Source organism: Ictalurus furcatus, chromosome 12, assembly GCF_023375685.1.
Source record: "Ictalurus furcatus strain D&B chromosome 12, Billie_1.0, whole genome shotgun sequence".
NCBI classification, from domain to species: Eukaryota; Metazoa; Chordata; class Actinopteri; order Siluriformes; family Ictaluridae; genus Ictalurus; species Ictalurus furcatus.
In genome coordinates, this window is record NC_071266.1 from 10,554,604 (window position 1) to 10,573,014 (window position 18,411).

At 39.8% G+C, this 18,411-nt stretch overlaps 2 protein-coding genes across 4 annotated transcripts; one reads left to right on the forward strand and one right to left on the reverse strand.

The window, feature by feature from the left end:
• Window positions 1-120: 120 nt before the first annotated feature.
• senp2 (SUMO specific peptidase 2) lies at window positions 121-10,647 on the forward strand. 3 transcript variants are annotated; one of them, XR_008387302.1, is made up of 18 exons: window positions 121-447; window positions 1,735-1,790; window positions 1,895-2,007; window positions 2,117-2,201; window positions 2,827-2,914; window positions 3,187-3,361; window positions 4,245-4,351; window positions 4,587-4,645; window positions 4,740-4,797; window positions 4,900-4,957; window positions 5,062-5,217; window positions 5,519-5,650; window positions 6,717-6,923; window positions 7,073-7,152; window positions 7,245-7,329; window positions 7,429-7,524; window positions 8,819-9,085; window positions 9,492-10,647. XR_008387302.1 is itself a non-coding variant. In XM_053638229.1 (17 exons), exons 1-17 carry the CDS (start codon window positions 260-262, stop codon window positions 8,885-8,887), a joined length of 1,812 nt encoding a protein of 603 aa, XP_053494204.1. In that variant the 5' UTR covers window positions 121-259; the 3' UTR covers window positions 8,888-10,647. The 3 variants fall into 3 exon arrangements, 2 of the variants coding, with proteins under 2 accessions (XP_053494204.1, XP_053494205.1); XM_053638229.1 differs by having other exon boundaries at window positions 8,819-10,647; XM_053638230.1 differs by having other exon boundaries at window positions 3,187-3,334; window positions 8,819-10,647.
• A 2,116-nt stretch (window positions 10,648-12,763) lies between these two features.
• On the reverse strand, window positions 12,764-16,969 carry pjvk (pejvakin). The gene is made up of 6 exons (XM_053638231.1): window positions 16,669-16,969; window positions 15,720-15,915; window positions 15,285-15,426; window positions 15,076-15,193; window positions 14,708-14,851; window positions 12,764-13,244 (listed from the first exon to the last, which is right to left on the reverse strand). The coding sequence occupies exons 1-6, from the start codon at window positions 16,877-16,879 to the stop codon at window positions 12,946-12,948; spliced, it is 1,110 nt and encodes a 369-aa protein (XP_053494206.1). The 5' UTR covers window positions 16,880-16,969; the 3' UTR covers window positions 12,764-12,945.
• Window positions 16,970-18,411: the final 1,442 nt, after the last annotated feature.

An 18,411-nucleotide genomic window follows, 5' to 3' on the forward strand; every position in this document is an offset into this window, starting at 1 on the left:
AAGATAGACTGTAAAATAATAAATACACACGCAATAATATATCATGGTTAATACTATAAGACTTTGGATCTTCGGAGTTGAGTCTTTGATTCCGAATCGATTCTTTTGGGAATCGGCTCCCAGGTCAAAATAACGTAGTAGTAAAGCTTGTTAGGATTGAACGGCGTGTCGCAGTTGATGTTGTGGTGAAGTTTATATTTTTTTAAGGATCCTGGCATTAACAAATAGGCGGGTGTCTGAGTCTTCGTGGTGGTTTGTAATGTATGAATGGATAGTTGATGGACTGTCGTCGCTGTTTGTTCCGTTTTCCGTGTTTTCTGGAGGGAATTCTCCGAGCTGGCCTACGGACGGTAACCCGCCGCCGCCACCACCACCACCACGAGACGCAGTCACTTCAGAAACGCAACAACAGGAAAATTACCGTCCTGCCAAACGAAACTATCAGAGGTGAGTCCCTATATAATTTTGTTCCTCTTCTTATGTTTTAATTTCTCTCAAATTAACACCAGGTTACCTTCAATACGCTAGCTAGCTAAGCATGGTTGTGTCCCAAGTGCCCCTTGTCCCCTAAAAATGTGCCCTACGGAGGGTACAGAAGGATTGCTTGTACAATCTTCGTGCACACGCACTATGCGTCTAGCTGCGAGATTTTTGAAATCCAACCGTCAAACTAAGCTAGCTAGGAAACACAGGCTAGTCAGTTATTAAACTAGCCGCTAGCAGTACTTGGCAGCTAGGAAATTATTTAACCACTTTATAGCAAAATGTCGCCAAACGGTAAATAATTAAGTATCGAATTCGCTTAACTCAAGCTCAAGGATTAGCAAACATAGAAGCCTGATATGCTAGCATTTTTGTGCATTTAAACAGACAACCCAGATACATATCTGCCTAAACGAATTGAAGAGTTAAAGTTAGTTTTCAGTTGAACGGCTTTATATAGATGTGTTTTATAGTGTGAAAGTTACTTTAAAATACAACTGAAAGAATGGGATTTTTTGATGGATTTGTTTTGTTTCTTTATCCATTATGATATTGACACCAATACGATTTTATATACATATGTGTAATATATATATTCATATTCTTTTGTGTGTATATATAATGTTTATATGTATATATATATGTGTGTGTGTGTGTGTGTAGTTTAATTTGATACTTTGTCACTTTTAGGGAAACAATTATAATTGTTTGACGACTCATTGTACTAGTCATTCGTTCGTCCAATTAAATTCTCTCTAGAGTGCATATGTCCCGCCCCCGGGGGCACGTCTTGTTCTACAGTAGCAGCTCCTTAGCAGTAAACATTAGTGGGGAAAAAAAAGTTAGGATTTATAAGATGGTATAAATTTTCAGAGGAGGGTTTTAGCAACTTGGATCTGTTCAGTGCCAGAATGTCACTACCTCATGTGATTTTGTTGTTATAGTCTGTCTTTAATATTATTTCATCCATCTTTAATATTTAGTATGACTGTTGAGGCAGCTGACAGTCAACCTCAGGTGAAACACGTACACCATAACTCCAAAAACATGCAACATCTCACATCGTCTAGGTTACCGTCCTCTTAAAGTGGACGGACCCGTTAAACTCTTATCTGTTCTCCATATTTAGCAAAGCAATAAAAAGAGAAGGAAATCTGGAACATATGGAACCATATTACGTCTCTCAAAATTTCATGTGGACTTGAATGTTGACGTTACCTAATGTTACTGTTTCTGTTCTGTCTCATGCAGTGTCCACTCTCCTGATGGTGTATCAGAGCACCTGGAAATCAAAAGACCGAGACGAGGTAACTCGACATATTCAAGCGCTATTCGGACCCTATCCTTCTGTTAGCCTGTTTGTGACTTCATTATCACTGTGATTTGCTAATTGGTTCCCGGTCCTTTGCAGATGTGATCATCCGAGTTGTCAAGAAGACTTTCGCCGGGATCGCAGGGCTGCTCCGTTTGCGACAACGCAAGCCTTGCCGTTATGAAAAAGAGAGAGATTGTAGAGGAACGCAGGTTTGTTGTAGCCTGATTGTTCTGTCAGATTGTCATCTGGAGCTTTCACACAATATCTGAATTGCACCAAAGAGCTAAGTCTATTTTTAAATTATTCTCTTAAACCCAGATCGGACATGTTGCTCTAGTGGGAATTGACGAAATTCACAGCAACGGCCTAAATAAGTGGACGATTGGTGGGGATGTTAAAATGGGTAAGCACAGCGTACACTGTGGACGCCACTTTCTCATCCCGAAAGATCTTACAAGCTTTTCTGGTTTAAAATGAACCCTTTCCTGATTAATTGCTGTTAAACTGTAAAACCTGCACCGCATGAAACGTGTTTCTTATGAAATATTTGTGAGATTCTGGTGCTAAGTTGTTGGTTGGTCCAGTATTTCCATTAGAAGATCCCAAGCGAAGAGCAAGATCATCTTTTCTCACTCACCATTTTCCAGCGACATTCAACATCATGTTAATGAGAAGTCCAGCGTCGATGTCGTGGGGATGTTGATGCATACGCTGGACTCGATGTCCCAGAATGCACTGCAGCTCTACAATGCACTTGTAGCAGTGGTTCGGTTTGGCTACTCAGAGGTTTAAGAGATGATGAGCGCGATAGTATTGAAGGCAGTATTAGAGTGGAAGTTGACGCTTCGGAAGCTGATCTGTTTGAGCGCAGTGTACAGTTGAGAAGAGTAAAGTACTAAAGTGCAACTGCATCTTTAGGTAGAGATGAAGCGAGGGCTAAATCCCACTGAACTGCAAGTGTAAACCAAAAAAGCTGAATTGAACGTCTTAAGGCGAATGTTGCGTAATGTTTCTGTACATCTCATCAGAGAAACAGAGAGAAATGGGGCTGAGTGGTAAAGAGAAGAGCGTGCCAAACTTCTGCGTAGGTGCCCAGCCACCGATGAGGAAACCTGAGTGAGTATACAGAGTTCCCGGGATGCACCGATGTCAACTATTTTTCATTCTCAAAAAAACACTGATTTTAGTTCTTATGAATATCAGCCAGTGTCCTAGACTCAAGCGCAAGATCTGTTTCACATCCAGCACGATATGTTCAGAGCACATACAAAACAGTCAGTGCATCCCTATATACGATGCAGAGATTATATCAGCATGTCGATAGCTTTTAATTACATATTTATTACAGGTTGCATTAAGAACGTATGCTTATTTTTTTTCCTCCATAGAAGCGGATCGTTGTTATTTATGGGAAATCAGGACAGGCAGAGAGAGCGTCCACACAGAAGGTCACTGCACCTGCTACCGTCACGCCCTGTCCTCCCTGAGACTGGTCCAGCCGGCCGCGCACACAAACCCTGCCTCGCCGTGGAGGAGGTAGGGTACACGAGGCAGACAAAAACCGTACGTTTTAAACCCATCGGCTATAAGGGGTTCGTGAAGTATAATCAGGCACTACTCGATTATGTTTTAGTTGTTCTATTTATTCTTGAGTTCTTATAACTGATCGCTTGCATGGAATGGATTTAATCCAAACCTTAACAAATAATAAAAATAATAATAATAAAGTTTGATTATAAATGTCAATTTGAATATAATGACCATGAATGAAATGTGTTAAAGTGGGAAATTTCAATATATATCCATAGGCAATGTTGAATATTATTGTACACATTTAAATATTATATAAATCAGTCCCTCCAGGATTTTGCGATCACAAACTCCACAATAATCGGAGGAGCTTGCAGTTCATCAAAATTACCACAGATTTGGGCCAAGACGCTTTGTGATGTCATCACAATTCAGGTGCATCGAACATGAGTACAGCTAAAAGGTCTCGTTTACCAACAAACATCACTGTAAAAGACTGCAATTTCACCAATTCAAGTTTTTTTCCACAAAAAACTCCACAAACTGCATCGCAAATTAAAAAAAACGCCACAACAAACTCAAACATTTCTGGCCGCAACAATCACAAAAAACTCCACGAAATCCTGTATGAACTGTTTAATAACCATTTTAATCAGAAATAAGTTTTAATTAATAATAAATGTTTTCGTTCTACATTCTTCTTGTTCTTCTTATTATTATTGTAAACATGTATATATTAAATATTTATGGTAAATGTTATAGTACACATTGAAATAAAACAGTACTGATTAGGTCTGTAGAGATTATTTATTTATTTGCTATATATATATTTTTAAACAGTTGAAGGCGTCGCTGCTTATTTTACCTGTATTTATCGTAAACTGCACATTTCATATGCAATCCTCCTGTGTTTTAGGCCCTGAAGGAAAGTGACAGAGAGCATTACAGAAAGCTGGTGGAGATGGTGTCTGAGAAGTACTCAAAGAATAAGCCATTGCCATTTGGACGAGTGAAACCGGCAATGTAGGAAAATTTCAACATGATGTATTTGTATCATTTTTTTGTATATTGTTCAGTGTACATGAAGCTATTTTCACTAAAAGAAAAAAAAACCTGCAGTTTTTCCTCCATATTCATTGTGACCAGTGAGTATAGCTGGTTGTACCACATGATCTTAAACACACGCACGCGCACCTGAAGCGTCACGAGTCTACAAAAGTGAAAAGGGCTCGTTAACGGCTCTAATTTCTGTTTTTAGCACAACTTTTCCTCATGGCCGTACTACTCCTGAAATCAGCAAACCTACACCAATCAAAGGTGAGTACAACTAAACCTTTCTTGCTTCTTCACACACATGCAGCATTAATGTTAATGTGACCCCCTTATTAATTTGTATTCTGTGTATTCATAGTAAACCCTCATGCACCAGTGTGGAGGAATTCCACTTTAATAAACCATATAAAGGACAGGTAATTTGTTTTACCATGTTTTCCCAAAACCCTTCCCCCCATGCATTATTTTCAAGCTTTAAAATTTTTTTTATTTAAATGAGGCTTATTTGTCACTTGCAGTGTACCAGTCAGTGACGTTGGGAGGAAGAAACCAGACCAACCTTCGAATAAAAACAGGGTACACACAGTATTTGCAACACTTCGATCTCACTATATAATAGGGTCCATGAGTAGTGCTTAGGCTTGAGGTCTGCACCTCCTTTCTTTTCTTCTTCTCTCCAGCCGTTAGACGTGGATCTGTCCGTCGAGGTAGAAACCCGGCTGAACCTGAAGGACAGAGAGACTGCTGCAGTGTGCCAGTCGGCGCTTCAGAGCCGCTCCGAACCTCTTTTTGATCCAGGGAAGCACCTGGAGGAGGAGTTTCCCAGACTGACCAAGGTACACCTGCACTTCTTATTAAAACTATTATATGGAACACTTGGGGATGTGCTGTTATAGAAAAATAATCATTGATTGAGTTAGGGTTACTGTTTCTGCATATTTTCACACATAATAATAACAGCACACCTTGAAGTGTTTCATTCCTCTTATAATCACAACATGACACTTTTATAGTAATTAAAGAATGACATCTCATAACGCTTAAGCTACACCTTTTATCTTTTCCATCCTGTACACTATTTGGCTATTTATTAGTACCAAAATTGTGTGTGTGTGTGTGTGTGTGACTTCATTGCAGGAGATGCAGCAGGAGGTGAGTGCTGCTCTTGCACAGAGAGATCCCGACCTAATCCTGAGCAGCGCTTTCAAACTGCGCATCACACAGAGAGATCTGGTAACCCTGCAGGAGGGAAGCTGGCTCAACGACGAGGTAAATTTTTATTAATTAATAAAACATTACATGATGTCATGTTAGTCATGAGTGTAAAATTTGGATATTGGTCTAAGTATTTAAGGAATAAAATACTTGGGGGGTGGGGGGGGCTGCTGCTCTTATACGAAGATAATCAGTGACTGGGTGGTGTGTGTTACTTTTACCACCCTAAAGCGGATACATTTCTAAAAAATCTCAAAGATTGCAATGGGTTACTATAGGGTATATAAGGTATTAGAACGAGTACATTTAATATAAACCTGTCATAGGGATTACAGCTGGTACTATTGTTAGAGCTGCTGTTATGTAAGGAATAACACTCGACAGACCATGTGGTTATATGAAAATAAGACATGCCGGGCAGGAAGTGTATTATTTTTGTATAACATTATGGTCTGGAGTGTTTTATTCTGCTTTCAACGATTAGAAAGTTTAATTTATTAGTGAACAAGACATCATGCATTGTAACTGTTTGTAGTTAGATTTAATGTTGTATGTTATACAGTAGCTACAATAAATGGTTGTGTGCACTCTCTCTCTCTCTCTCTCTCTCTCTCTCTCTCTCTCTCTCTCTCACTTTGTCAAAAGACTCAGCTTGTCATTTTACTGAGATACCAGAAATCGTAATCTCCTCAGTCCTGAAGACCTTCCTGTGCTGCGAAACTTTGCAAAGCACAGTGACTGTTACAAAATGCTTACAACCGAGACTCCTTCCATAAATGTTAAATCAACGTCTCCTAACCAAAAACATCACCGAGTACATGTTTTACTTTGTTAAACAACAAATTAATTTATTTTTAAACTAGCGTATGCTGTACAAGTCTGTGTATGAGCTGTTACTATGGAAATGATGACATATTATAAAGAGCGCATTAATATTAACCCATCACCCATGTTCCAGCCAGAAGTACTTTCTGAGCCGTGCTGTTATAAAAAATAACAAATACGTTATGGAATTCTCCAATCAGATTGGAGAATTCCATAACAGGTTTAATGGAGTATAATCATTGCTGTTAGAGTTGTACAGAAGTACATTAATCCTTTCTCTCTGTCTCTCTGCTAGGTGATCAATTTCTACCTTAACTTGGTGATGGCACGGACAGAGCAGGAAGCGGGCGGGAGGAAGGTGTACTGCTTCAGCACCTTCTTCTTCCCTAAGCTGCACGGGGGCGGTCACGCTGCTGTGCGCCGCTGGACCAAGGCTGTCGATCTCTTCCTCTACGACATCATCCTCATCCCCCTGCACCTAGGGGTCCACTGGTCTCTTGCCGTGAGTCGTCTTCTTTAAACGTTCTTACGTGATGGGTTGCAAAATTGCTCAGTTATAGCGTCACAGAACGAGCTGAGTGGATTCTGATTAATAAGAGTAAAACATAGCTAGTTGTTTTTTATGTTTTAAATTAAATTTTTTTCGTCTAGGTTGTTGACTTCAGAGCGAAGTCTGTGAGGTCGTATGACTCCATGGGCCAGCGGCATGATGACATCTGTAACCTGATACTGTGAGTGGTCAGACTTGGTTTCTATGGAAATGACTTTCACCCCTTGGCTGATTGTTTACTTGAATTTTTATTTTAATTTTATTTTTTTGTAGGATGTACATGAAGGAGGAGTACGAGGTCAAAAAAGGCAAAGATCTGGAAATCTTAAAGTGGACAGTGACTAGCTTGCGAGCCACTGTAAGCTTTAAGCAGGATTTAAAAAAAATTATTTATAACTTTACCGTCTTTTTTAATGTGTTGACTGTTTATAAATTTCTCGGGGGGGGGAAATTATAGGAAGTTCCTCAGCAAAAGAACGGAAGTGACTGCGGGGTGTTCGTGTGCAAGTATGCTGACTACATCGCACGTGGACGTCCCTTTACCTTTAGACAGGTAACACACACACACACTCGTCTGATATTGGCCTGTAAATACGCGTTTCACCCATTCCTAGTCTAGCACACAGGAGCAGGGGTGTAGGAGCTGTATCAATATCGTACTACCTATCAAATGGGAACAGGAACAGCCACATCACTGTAACAATGTAAAAGTGTTTGACAAGATCCAGACGCATACACACACAACATTGGCTTAAACATGTACCGAGTTCTACATTTGACAGTCTCGCAGCGCAAAACAATGTTGCTCTTATATTTTTTGCATGTCATTTTCATACATTGCTAGTTGATGATGCTCAGGAGCTGTAACCTAACCCAATTCCTTTTATCTTTATGCCAAAACCTTATGACCTTTATTGAACTTAAACGTTACTTTCTGTTATACTGGAAAGTATGACATTCAGTATGTTTACATGGACAACAATAATCCGATATTAACCCGATTAAGACAATACTCTGATTGAGAAACTACCATTTAAACAGTGATTATTGATGACCTTAACCCGATTAAAGTCATACTCGAAGTAAACAAATTGAATTAAGACATGTGGAGCATTCTCCACATTATCGAAGTGCATTATAGACATGTACACACCTTAATCACACTATTAACATCGTGTGGGAGTTTTCACCGCATTTTGCAACAGGACACGTACACACACACGACAGTGCTCAACCGTTTGGCAGCAAACGAGAACACGGCTGCGTCCCAAACCGCGTACTTACCAGCTGTATAGTAGGAGAAATACATGTATTACAGCTACTATATAGTAGGTAAGTATATGGTTTGGTATGCAGCCCATGGCTTCAAGCAATCATCTATTTGCACGTATAGCATGACAAATAATTAACCGCACTTGAAGCTTTCGTAAAATGAAACTCCCAAAACTGTATACGGTACCATAACAAAGATGAACTGTATGTTAATACGTGAAATTCTGGAGGGAACATCGGACGGCGTGGCGTGTGTCGTTAATCAATCTGTTCTATAACATGTAAAACAGGAACATGAAAGGAATATTCTAAAAGCGACTCATATAAACACCTTAATCACAATATTGTCTTACTTAGAATAAGGTCAATAATTAGATTACTGCTGTCCATGTAAATGTAGTCATAGAAAGCCCTGGAAAATGCTTATGTTTCTCGTTTAAAATAAATAAATACAAATGTTCAGACCTGCTGACCTTCGCCTCACCCCCTGGAAGCCCTGCTTCCTTCCCCCATCTCTCAGAAGATTTGTAAAGGTCTATATCCAGTATCCATCGCTTGTTTGTCTCTCTGCGCAGTGTCACATGCCGTATTTCCGTAAAGTGATGATCTGGGAGATTCTGAATCAGAAGCTGCTACAGCAGTAGGAGGAGGGGAAAAATAATAAATGAACTAAACTTGACCTGACCAAAGCACCAGACCACACAACGTTCATCCTCCACGTTTCTCTACAGACGTCTGCTTCTGTTCAACCCTCAAACCCGTCCGGTTTGTTTAGACGGGCGATGGTGTTTAAATCACAGGGGTGTGTGTGGATTCAGAGGGATGAAGGTTTGTGTTAGATGGTGAGTCACATAATCAGTACATGGAAGTTTTTGTTCTAACTGCTTTGTTAATGAAGCATTTGTCATTCCTAGAATTGTCTTATCACCCCTAGGGGTGTGTGCGTGTGCATGTGTATGAGGTTGTTGTGCTCCTTCTCTTGATTTTGAGATGTGATTAAAGGAGTATTTGAATGTACACTAATGTAAGAAGTGCAGGGCCCGTCAATTTTTTCCCTCAAGTGTGCTGAACCTATTGTATTATTATTAGTATTATTATTATTATTATTATTATTAATTTTTTTTTTTTTTTTTTTACCACCAATTTTGAACAAGGGGGGGAAGAAAGGAGGAAAATTGTGTACTTATTCCCACGAGAGTGTGAGTCTTAATTCAATTGGATGTAAAAATGTTATTTTTTCTTTCCCAGCAACCACAGATAATGACTGAAGTGAATGTATGTGAGAATTGATGGTACCTGAGCTGCCGATTGCAGTGAAAGCAGCAGTATTTATTGCGTGTGGTTGAGTCCAGAGTGCCTTGATGATGGCTTTTTGTCCGCATTTTTTTTTTTTTCTAAATCTACAGGAGTCAAATAGATTTACTAAAATACACTACTTGAGTGCTACTGGAGGTGTGTGTGTGTGTGTGTGTGTTTGCCTGAAATGAGACATTACAGAGGTATGTACAATATGATAAAACGGATACCTGTTTTTATATATTCGACTTGGATGATATGCTATATTTGTAATGCAAGTATTGTTTTGTTTTTTTTCCAAACTGGAAGTGTAATGAATGCCAAACAGACATGGTTATGGTTTTAGTTCTCTAATAGTGCATGGTCAAGGAAAGCCCTTTAAAAGGAGCAACAAGTAGCATTATTTATCTCTGGCCTGCCAATTGTATTATTGCATTACGAGAAACAGCTTTTTTTTTTTTTCTTCTTTTTTTTTTTTTTTTTTCTCCCCTTCCTCCCACCTTCCAAAAACATGCCAGTAGGTGGATTGATGATGCTAAATTGCCTCAAGGTGTAAATGTGTGTGTGTGCATGGTGTCCTGCAATGTACTGGCGTCCTATCCAGAGTGTTTTGTCCTGCTTCGCTCGCAGTATTCCCGGGATAGACTCCGGATCCGGAGATACCATGTCCCTGATCCGGTTTACTGAAGATGTATGAATGAATCAGTATATTTGTTTAATGTCTGGCTGTTGCAGAATCCATATTCAGCAACATTTTCATGACCATCATCTCTCACCACCGTGCAACATTCCTTGTTCTCTGTGTGCGATGTGCTTTAATCCAGATATTTCAGATTTTATCGAAAATCTTTGCTCCTTTTTGCTCCTTTCTTCTCTAATGCAAACTTTTATCTATGACCTGACACTTTTGTTTGTTTAAGCTGGACTATTAGTGTTATCTGACTTGTTCGTGTGTTTGTGATGTGTAAGATTGAGGAGTGTGTGTGTGTGGTTTATACATTTAACTGAGATTTCGAGGCCTACTGTATATGCGCTGTTCTTTTTTTTGTTGTTCATGCAGAATGTTGTTGTTTATTTTTATAAAGAATAAAGTGCTGGAGGGAAAACATTGTCTTTTTGACCTGACTGTTCTTTTGCCTGATTGAGATTCACAGCCTGCTGCAAGCCAGCACTGAATGTATTGCAGAAGTTTGCACAAGCTTAGGGGTGCCTCTTGTTTCCTTTTCCTTCCTCTGAGGACATGAGGTAGAGGTACAAGCAAAGAGGAATCTGAGATGAATGTATTTGCAGAATGGATCGTCCACAGTGTCGTTGCACTTAATGTAACGATAAAGCAAATCATATGGTGATATGATCACTTAATCAATAAACATTAATGAAAATATTATCAAACGTTTTAGTCTACACCAATTTATTACTACAAACTATTACTACATAATGTGCATTTCTTCAGTGCCACAGTTTTTTTTTTTTTACTCGGTTTTTATTTGTTCCCACTGTATAAAATGACACTTTTTTTTGTCTTAGTGCGTCTTATTGCACGTCATTGATCAAGAAGTGTTCTTTCTATCAAAAACGGGACACATGCTGAAGGATGCAGAGTTATTTTCTTTTTAAACTGCTCTTTTTCCCTTTTGTGTGCCTAGAAACCATGGGGTGTGCAAAAACTTTTGTACTACATCTTGGATGTACTGATTGTATTTCACCACCAGGTGGAGCTGTCAAGTGTGTTTCATGACACTTCTGTTGGACAGACCAATCAATCGAGCCAACTGTATGTTTATTAGTTTTGTTTTGTTTTAAAAAGACATGATCGCTAAATAAAACATTGACAATACACATCAAACTCCCCTGAATGTAAACAGTGAACACAATTTCAGGCTTAACCCTACAAACACACACACACACCATTTATTTAAACGAAGACGGAGAATTCCAGCACAACACTCGCACTCCATAGATGAAATGAAAAAATAGCTGTATGATAATTTCAAAAAGCAACACACATGTTTATTTTTTTCCGGTGTTGAGAAAAGGTTAAAGAGAAAAAGAAAGCTAATGATTCTGTTGTAGATGTGATCACGGTGTTTGGGTATTCTAAAAATTCATAACATTTCATATTTTAATTTTTTTTCAGCACTCAAATGTAAATGAAGACTAAATTTTCAGCAATGAAGTATTATTCCAAAAAACAAAACAGAAAGAACCACTTAATTCAGACATGAGGAAAAGTGTACATTTATGCAAATTTTACACCTCTAGAGGTCACACTATTAAAGTTTGTTCTGTAAGAAATACAATACTTTGTGTCATGATGTTATAGGAAAGTAATCAACAACAATGTTCATTATTTTCCTATAACAGGATGTCCTAAAGTGGTTCATTCCTAGGCTATACATCAGAAATTTGATTACAAGTTTAGTTCTAGACAAGATTTCTCACACACCCAAAAGTTTCTGCTTGATGCAGGTAATGGGTCTCTGATGCTCACTTCAGTAACCTTTCCCCTGTTTGGGCTTTCACTGTTAAACCTGCCCTGAATTCGGAGTGGAAACAAAAACACAACCCAGTTCTCACCTGAAATAAGACCGCCCACTTCCTACTCTACCCTCACACGGTCCACTGGTTAATTTATCACCATCTTAATTATTCACACTCCTGTGTATGTGGGTGATGGAGACTTCAGCAGCTGGTGATCATGGGAGTGTAAGAGGATCTACTGTCTCGCATGCGATATCTGAGAAAGATCTGGACTGGTGTGTAAACAATATGATAAGCACCGTTGTTCTAATAAGTTCTAATTAAGACCTTTCATCCTGAAAGATGAAGAACAGACTGTTATAAATGGCGGTTATGTAGGGTTGTCTTTATCAGGCTGACGCCATAATCCTGAGCTAGATGTAATAGTGAAGCTCCGTTGAAAACCATTTCGAGAAGACAAACTTTTTCTGCTTTTATGCCCAAGTCTTGCCTTTGACAGTGTTTAATCTCAGCTGGATACTGTGGATTTGTACCCAAGAGCTGCTGCTGTAATCATAGCCTGTCCTGCGCTCATCTACTACATAATGAACATCCTATAAACACACGCTGTACTGTCTGTCTTTCCTCTTCTACACTTGTATACAGTAATGATTTGTAATCCCACTATCCGGTGTCACCCAGAATATGACGGGTTCCATTTTGAGTCTGATTCCTCACCAGGTTTCTGTGAAGGAACCTCTGGCTTGTTCATTAGGGATCTGAATTTCTGTAATGCTTGTTAAAAATGTTACACGACTTGAATTGAATTGAACTGAAGACACACGTGGAATATTTAAGTACCAGATCCCTGGTGCTGGCCTATCCCTAGATCTTTTCAAAATATAATCTGTATTCACATTCTGTAATTCTTCAGCACATGGAGTCCTCACCGTAAGCTTTTGTGCCACAGGTCAAAGCATGGCACAGCATGTAGGCGCACATACTTCTGCCCACCAGAGGAGCACTCAAGGCAGCCGTAGACTGTCTCTCGGCGCTGGTGGGACTTGCTGCAGAGAGCACACAGGCCTTTGGGGACGTTATGGTTGAGCAGGTTAACTCGGGTGTGCTTGTCTTCATGCAGGTATGATGTGGACAGGTCAGTCATGCTGGCTGCCTTCTCATAGTAATCCACCACGTCGTCCATGTACAGGTCAGAGTGTGTGAGCTCTTCGAAGGTTCTGTCGTCTGTGATAGGGAAGGAACGTGAACCACAGTGAAACTTCATGTGCTTGTTCTACTTTGTTCAACGCTAATTAACAATTATTTTTAAAGACATGTATTCAGCAAAAAAAAAAGAAAGAAACGTCCCTTTTTCAGTAGACTGTATTTTAAAGATAATTTTGTCAAATCCAAATAAGCTTTACAGATCTTTATTGGAAAGGGTTTAAACAATGTTTTTCATGCTTGTGCAATGAACCATAAACAATTATTACACATGCCCCTGTGGAAAAGTCCTTAAGACACTAACAGTTTACAAGTAGTAGGTAATTAAGGTCACAGTTACAATAATTTAGAACACTAAAGAGACCTTTCTACTGACTCTGAAAAACACCAGAAGAAAGATGCCTAGAGTTCCTTCTCACCTGCGTGAACATGCCATAGTCCTGCTGCAGGCTGGCATGAGGACTGCAGATGTGGCCAGAGCAATAAACTGCAATGTCTGTAATGTAAGACGCCTAAGACAGTGCTACAGAGAGACAGGAAGGATAGCTGATTGTCCTTGCAGTGGAAAATTACATGTAACCGTGTGTCCCCCCAGACGTGATGGAGAACTTGCAAATGCCTAAATGGAAGAGTGGAGTAACATCTCACGGCAGGAACTGACAAATCTGCTGCAGTCCATAAGGATGAGATGCACTGTAGTAGTTAAAGTAGCTGGTGGCCAACAGATACTGACTGTGACTTTTAATATTGACCCCCCTTTGTTCATGGACTCATTATTGCATTTCTGTTCGTCAAATGTCTGTGAAACTTATTCAGTTTGGCATAAACCCAACACTACTTATCACCCTGACAACACCATCCCCATAGTGAAGCATGGTGGTGGGAGCATCATGTTGAGAGTTACCCTTGTCCTCTTGGTTGCTTTTCTGACTAATGCCCAATTTACCCAGTCACTGTTTTTTGCTGGATGGACTCCTCTAGGCAAAGTCGCGACTGTGCCTTATTCTTTCCATTTTAAATAATGGATTTATTAGTGTTTTGCAGGATGTTTAAAGTTTTCTGGAATTTTCTCCCAATACTCTGGGGTCTTCCAGGAACAGGTGTATTTACTTCAAGATCATGCGACACTTTATTTGCATACAGGTTGATTCAATTATGACTCTCTACGATAATACTTTTAAAAAATAAAAATAAATAAATAAAAAAATTTTTGCAAAGAATTTTACAAACTAGATTGATTTTTCCCTCCCTTCCCATCCAATATTATGGGCTATTTTTTTTGTAGAATCATTACATACATAGCCTACTGTATATTTCCAGTTAGGTCCATTTCAGTTCCAGGTTATAACATTATAAAAATGTGAAAAAGTTGTTCAAATGGGGGTGAATACTTCATCAAGGCATTACTATTACGACATGCCTACATTCCATGAGCAGGATCATATCACCCATCATTAGTTGTAAAAGGACATTTTTCACGTTACCTGCTCTGAAGGGGTTCCCATAAATGATTCCTGAGAGGAACCTTCGCAGCCTGCCGACTGAAAACCTGCCAATGAATCCTCCGAGCTGCTCACGCATCTGTTCTTTCTCAAAGCCTCCAACAGACTCCGGTGCTACACAGATATCTAGTCAGAGGAAGTAAAGTCAGGTTGGAGGAGATAAATATTGAGCATTATGCATATATTATGCATATATTATGCATCCTTTTAGTGCATGTTATGCCACTGAGAGAATGTGATATCTTATAGTAGCTATAAATCACCAGCCTAAGTGATAACTTTACAAACTTTCACAGACATGCCACAACTTTTAACCTAAGCATAAATGAATAAGATGTCCATCAACTTACCGAGACGTCCATCAAGTCGCACGTAAAGGTCAAAGATGCTGAAGGCTATGGTGGTGTGGGCGGGAATTACAATGGATTTGTCACGGCCTCTGGGATTATGGATGTCATCTATCTGAAACTATAAGAGAGGTGGATGTGGGTGTGTGTGTAGCCATACATGATACCATATGTCCATACACATGTCTTTCTGATTGTGTGCACATGTTTACCCGCATGGTAGCACCGTGCATGCCAGCATGGACAGTGAGAGAACACTGTCGTGTGGTGCGAATACTCTCCATGACGACGCACAGTACCGTCCGTCCACTGTCCTTAGACTGACGGATCAGACAGTGATCCAGGTCCACTTTTCTGGAGAGACAAAGAGACAGAATGGATACATCAGAAAATAGATAGACAGATATCAAACAGTAAACTTGTCACTGAACAGACAGTTGAGTTCCAAAGTTTGCACACCCTACTTTAAAATACATTTAATACAGGACTGATTTAGTACAATACTTTTTTTTTTGGCTATTTATATATTAACTTTTAATATATTAACTCATCTGTATCTCCAAGTAACATGAATAATTAAAAGACTTCAAAAACATTTTCATGATTCCATAATAAAAAAAAGTCACTATCATTGTCATATCAACTACCTCGAGTTCAGCTCCCGTAGTAAGGTCGGAACCTCCACCTCATGTTTGGTCACAACCCCAAAGGACGCTTTGACCGCCACGGAGTCCGAACCGCTGATGTTGACGCCCACTTCGTGAAACAGGTGGTTGCCCAGACGGCCGTTTAAAGACACGTCTGACTTGTCTTCATAGTTGAGAAGCTGGTAAGAGGACACTCCTAATATAGAGAAACCGCTCGGGTTACACACCTATTATAATAAATTCACGCTTCAGATCTCTTTGCATCTCGTGTTATGTTGTAATGAGGTACTAATGTACATAATTAACAGCAGCCTGTAAGTGCAAAAAAACCACCTCATTAACAAAACCAAAAACACAACAGCAAGTCAGAAACCACAACAAAACCAAAACTGGGTTGCTGTCGTGTTTTTGGTTTTGCTCCATTAATGCAACATTAACAAACTATGCAACATCAATGCAAAATCAGAAAATAACAAAAAAAAATTGTTTGCTTATGCTGTCATGTTTTTTCATTTTGTATATTTTTGTTTTTTTGGATTTGCTCTTCTATTTTTCTTTTTCTATGTTGTTGTGTTTTGCTGATGTGTTTTTTGTTATTAATGTATAAGGTACTAATGTATTTTAAGGTGACCTGTAAGTGTGAAAACAAATTAATAAAACATACTATGCAACATCAAACAAAAACATGTTGCTGTTGCTTTTTTGATTTTGTTGTTATGTTCTTGCGTTTCACAATTTGCTGTCATGTTTTTGGTTTTGTTCTTGCCTTGTTTTTTTGTTAATATGTACTTGTGCTTACATGTCACCATAGAGTAGTGCATTGACTGTAGCATAAAATCTGACTTTCACATATTATGTGCAACAGTTTCCATCATCAGAATACTAGAAACACACCAGTTATAATTCTAACACCATTTTAGCATGCACATTGCTTCTTCAAAACTATTACCTGCAGTGATCTCCTTTTCTCCCACAAGTATGTCCTTGAGCGAGAATGGTGTCGAGCCATATTTGTTCTTTTTCCAGAAATACCTCCTCCTTTTCCTGGTCACCAGGCTGAGGGGCTGATATCGGTCGGCCTCGCTAAGGCTCGGGACGGGAATCAGCCGGCCGGTGTCCCCAACCTGCTTCACAAAGTTCTTGGTGGCTGCTGCAAACATTTCAAAAACTCATGACTCGACACGTTGAATCAAAGCAACAGTAGCCCTCTATAACTTTTAGTGTTAGATGGTATCGATATGTGCGGCATGTTTGCGTCCAGAAGGCCAAATGAGAGGAGAGGAGAGAAAAAAGAGAAAAAGAGAATGTCAGCGACTGCTCAGGCACAAGTGATAAATTATGAATAGGCCAAAGAAAGCTGATAAGCCTGTCCTGTCAAATGGGCTGTATTCTTCCATGTCTCGCTTTGTCAGCTTTAGATTGCATCAAATCATTTACCCTACATCATAGCTACATTCAATGTTTCTTAATGTCCTGTAATGGAGGCTGAGACGGAAGCAAATGCAGGTATGGCAGCTTTAATGAGAATACAACAATCTAAAGTATAGGGCAAAGATAAAAAATGGAGATAGGCAAAGGTTAGGCAATTATGCAAACAGACTAGAGCAGGTAAGCCAGATAATCAGAGTCGAGGGAAAACAGAATCAAAACCAGATAACCAACAACAGAGAATGGCTTGGTATAGACAGACAATACCAACTGTGTGTAAAGTTAGTCCGTATGAATGAGCAGTCTCTTAAAGAGTGGTGTGTGTGTGTGTGATTGGTAACAGGTGTGTCTGATTAGTATTCCCGGAAGGTGAACGTGTTTGTGTGTTGGTTTGAGAGTCGTAGTTTGTGTCAGCCATGTTTGTAGTCTGCGGTGTATTCTGGGAAATGGAGTCGCTGGTTTGCTGTGACATGACAGAAACCCTCCCAGCAAGCGCCCTCAGGGTTAGCTGCACAGAATGTACGGAGAAATGCCTGGTTGGCTTGTTCCATTGACCGTTTGCCTACGGGTGGTAGCCTGAAGTGAGACTGACTGTTGTCCCCAATTTCTCCATGAAGCTGGACCAAACCCGGGATGTGAACTGAGGGCCCCCGTCACTGACTATCTCCTCTGGGATTCCAAAGTATCTGAATACATGTTGGAAGAGAAGTTCGGCCATAACGAAGGCTGATGGAATGGTGTGAAATGGAATCAGACGCAGAGATTTGGAGAATTGGTCACGGACCACCAAGAGGGTTGTGTTGCCTTGAGATTCCACTAGGTCTGTGAGGAAATCTATGGCGATGTGTGACCAGGGACATTCAGGTATGGGTAGAGGGAGGAGTTTGCCAGCTGGTAGAGTTCGGGGTACCTTTGACTGGGCACAAGGTGAACACAAAGACACTGCATGATGTACATCTCTGAACATGTGTGGCCACCAGTACTTCTCTCGCAACAGATTATATGCCTGTTGGAGGCCTGGATGACCCGTGGCTACAGCGGTGTGGGCCAAGGAGATGAGTTCCAGCCTGTATTGCTCAGCAACAAAAATTTTACTTGGAGAACATGAAGGCAGGATTTGTGGTCAAGGTATGGATGCCAGGATCTGATCCAATTCCCACTCTACAGAGCTCACTACACATGAAGGGGGCAGAATAAATTCTTCCTTGTTCTCTTGGGTTTCTATATTGTGAAGATGGGAGAGAGCATCAGCCTTGGTGTTCTT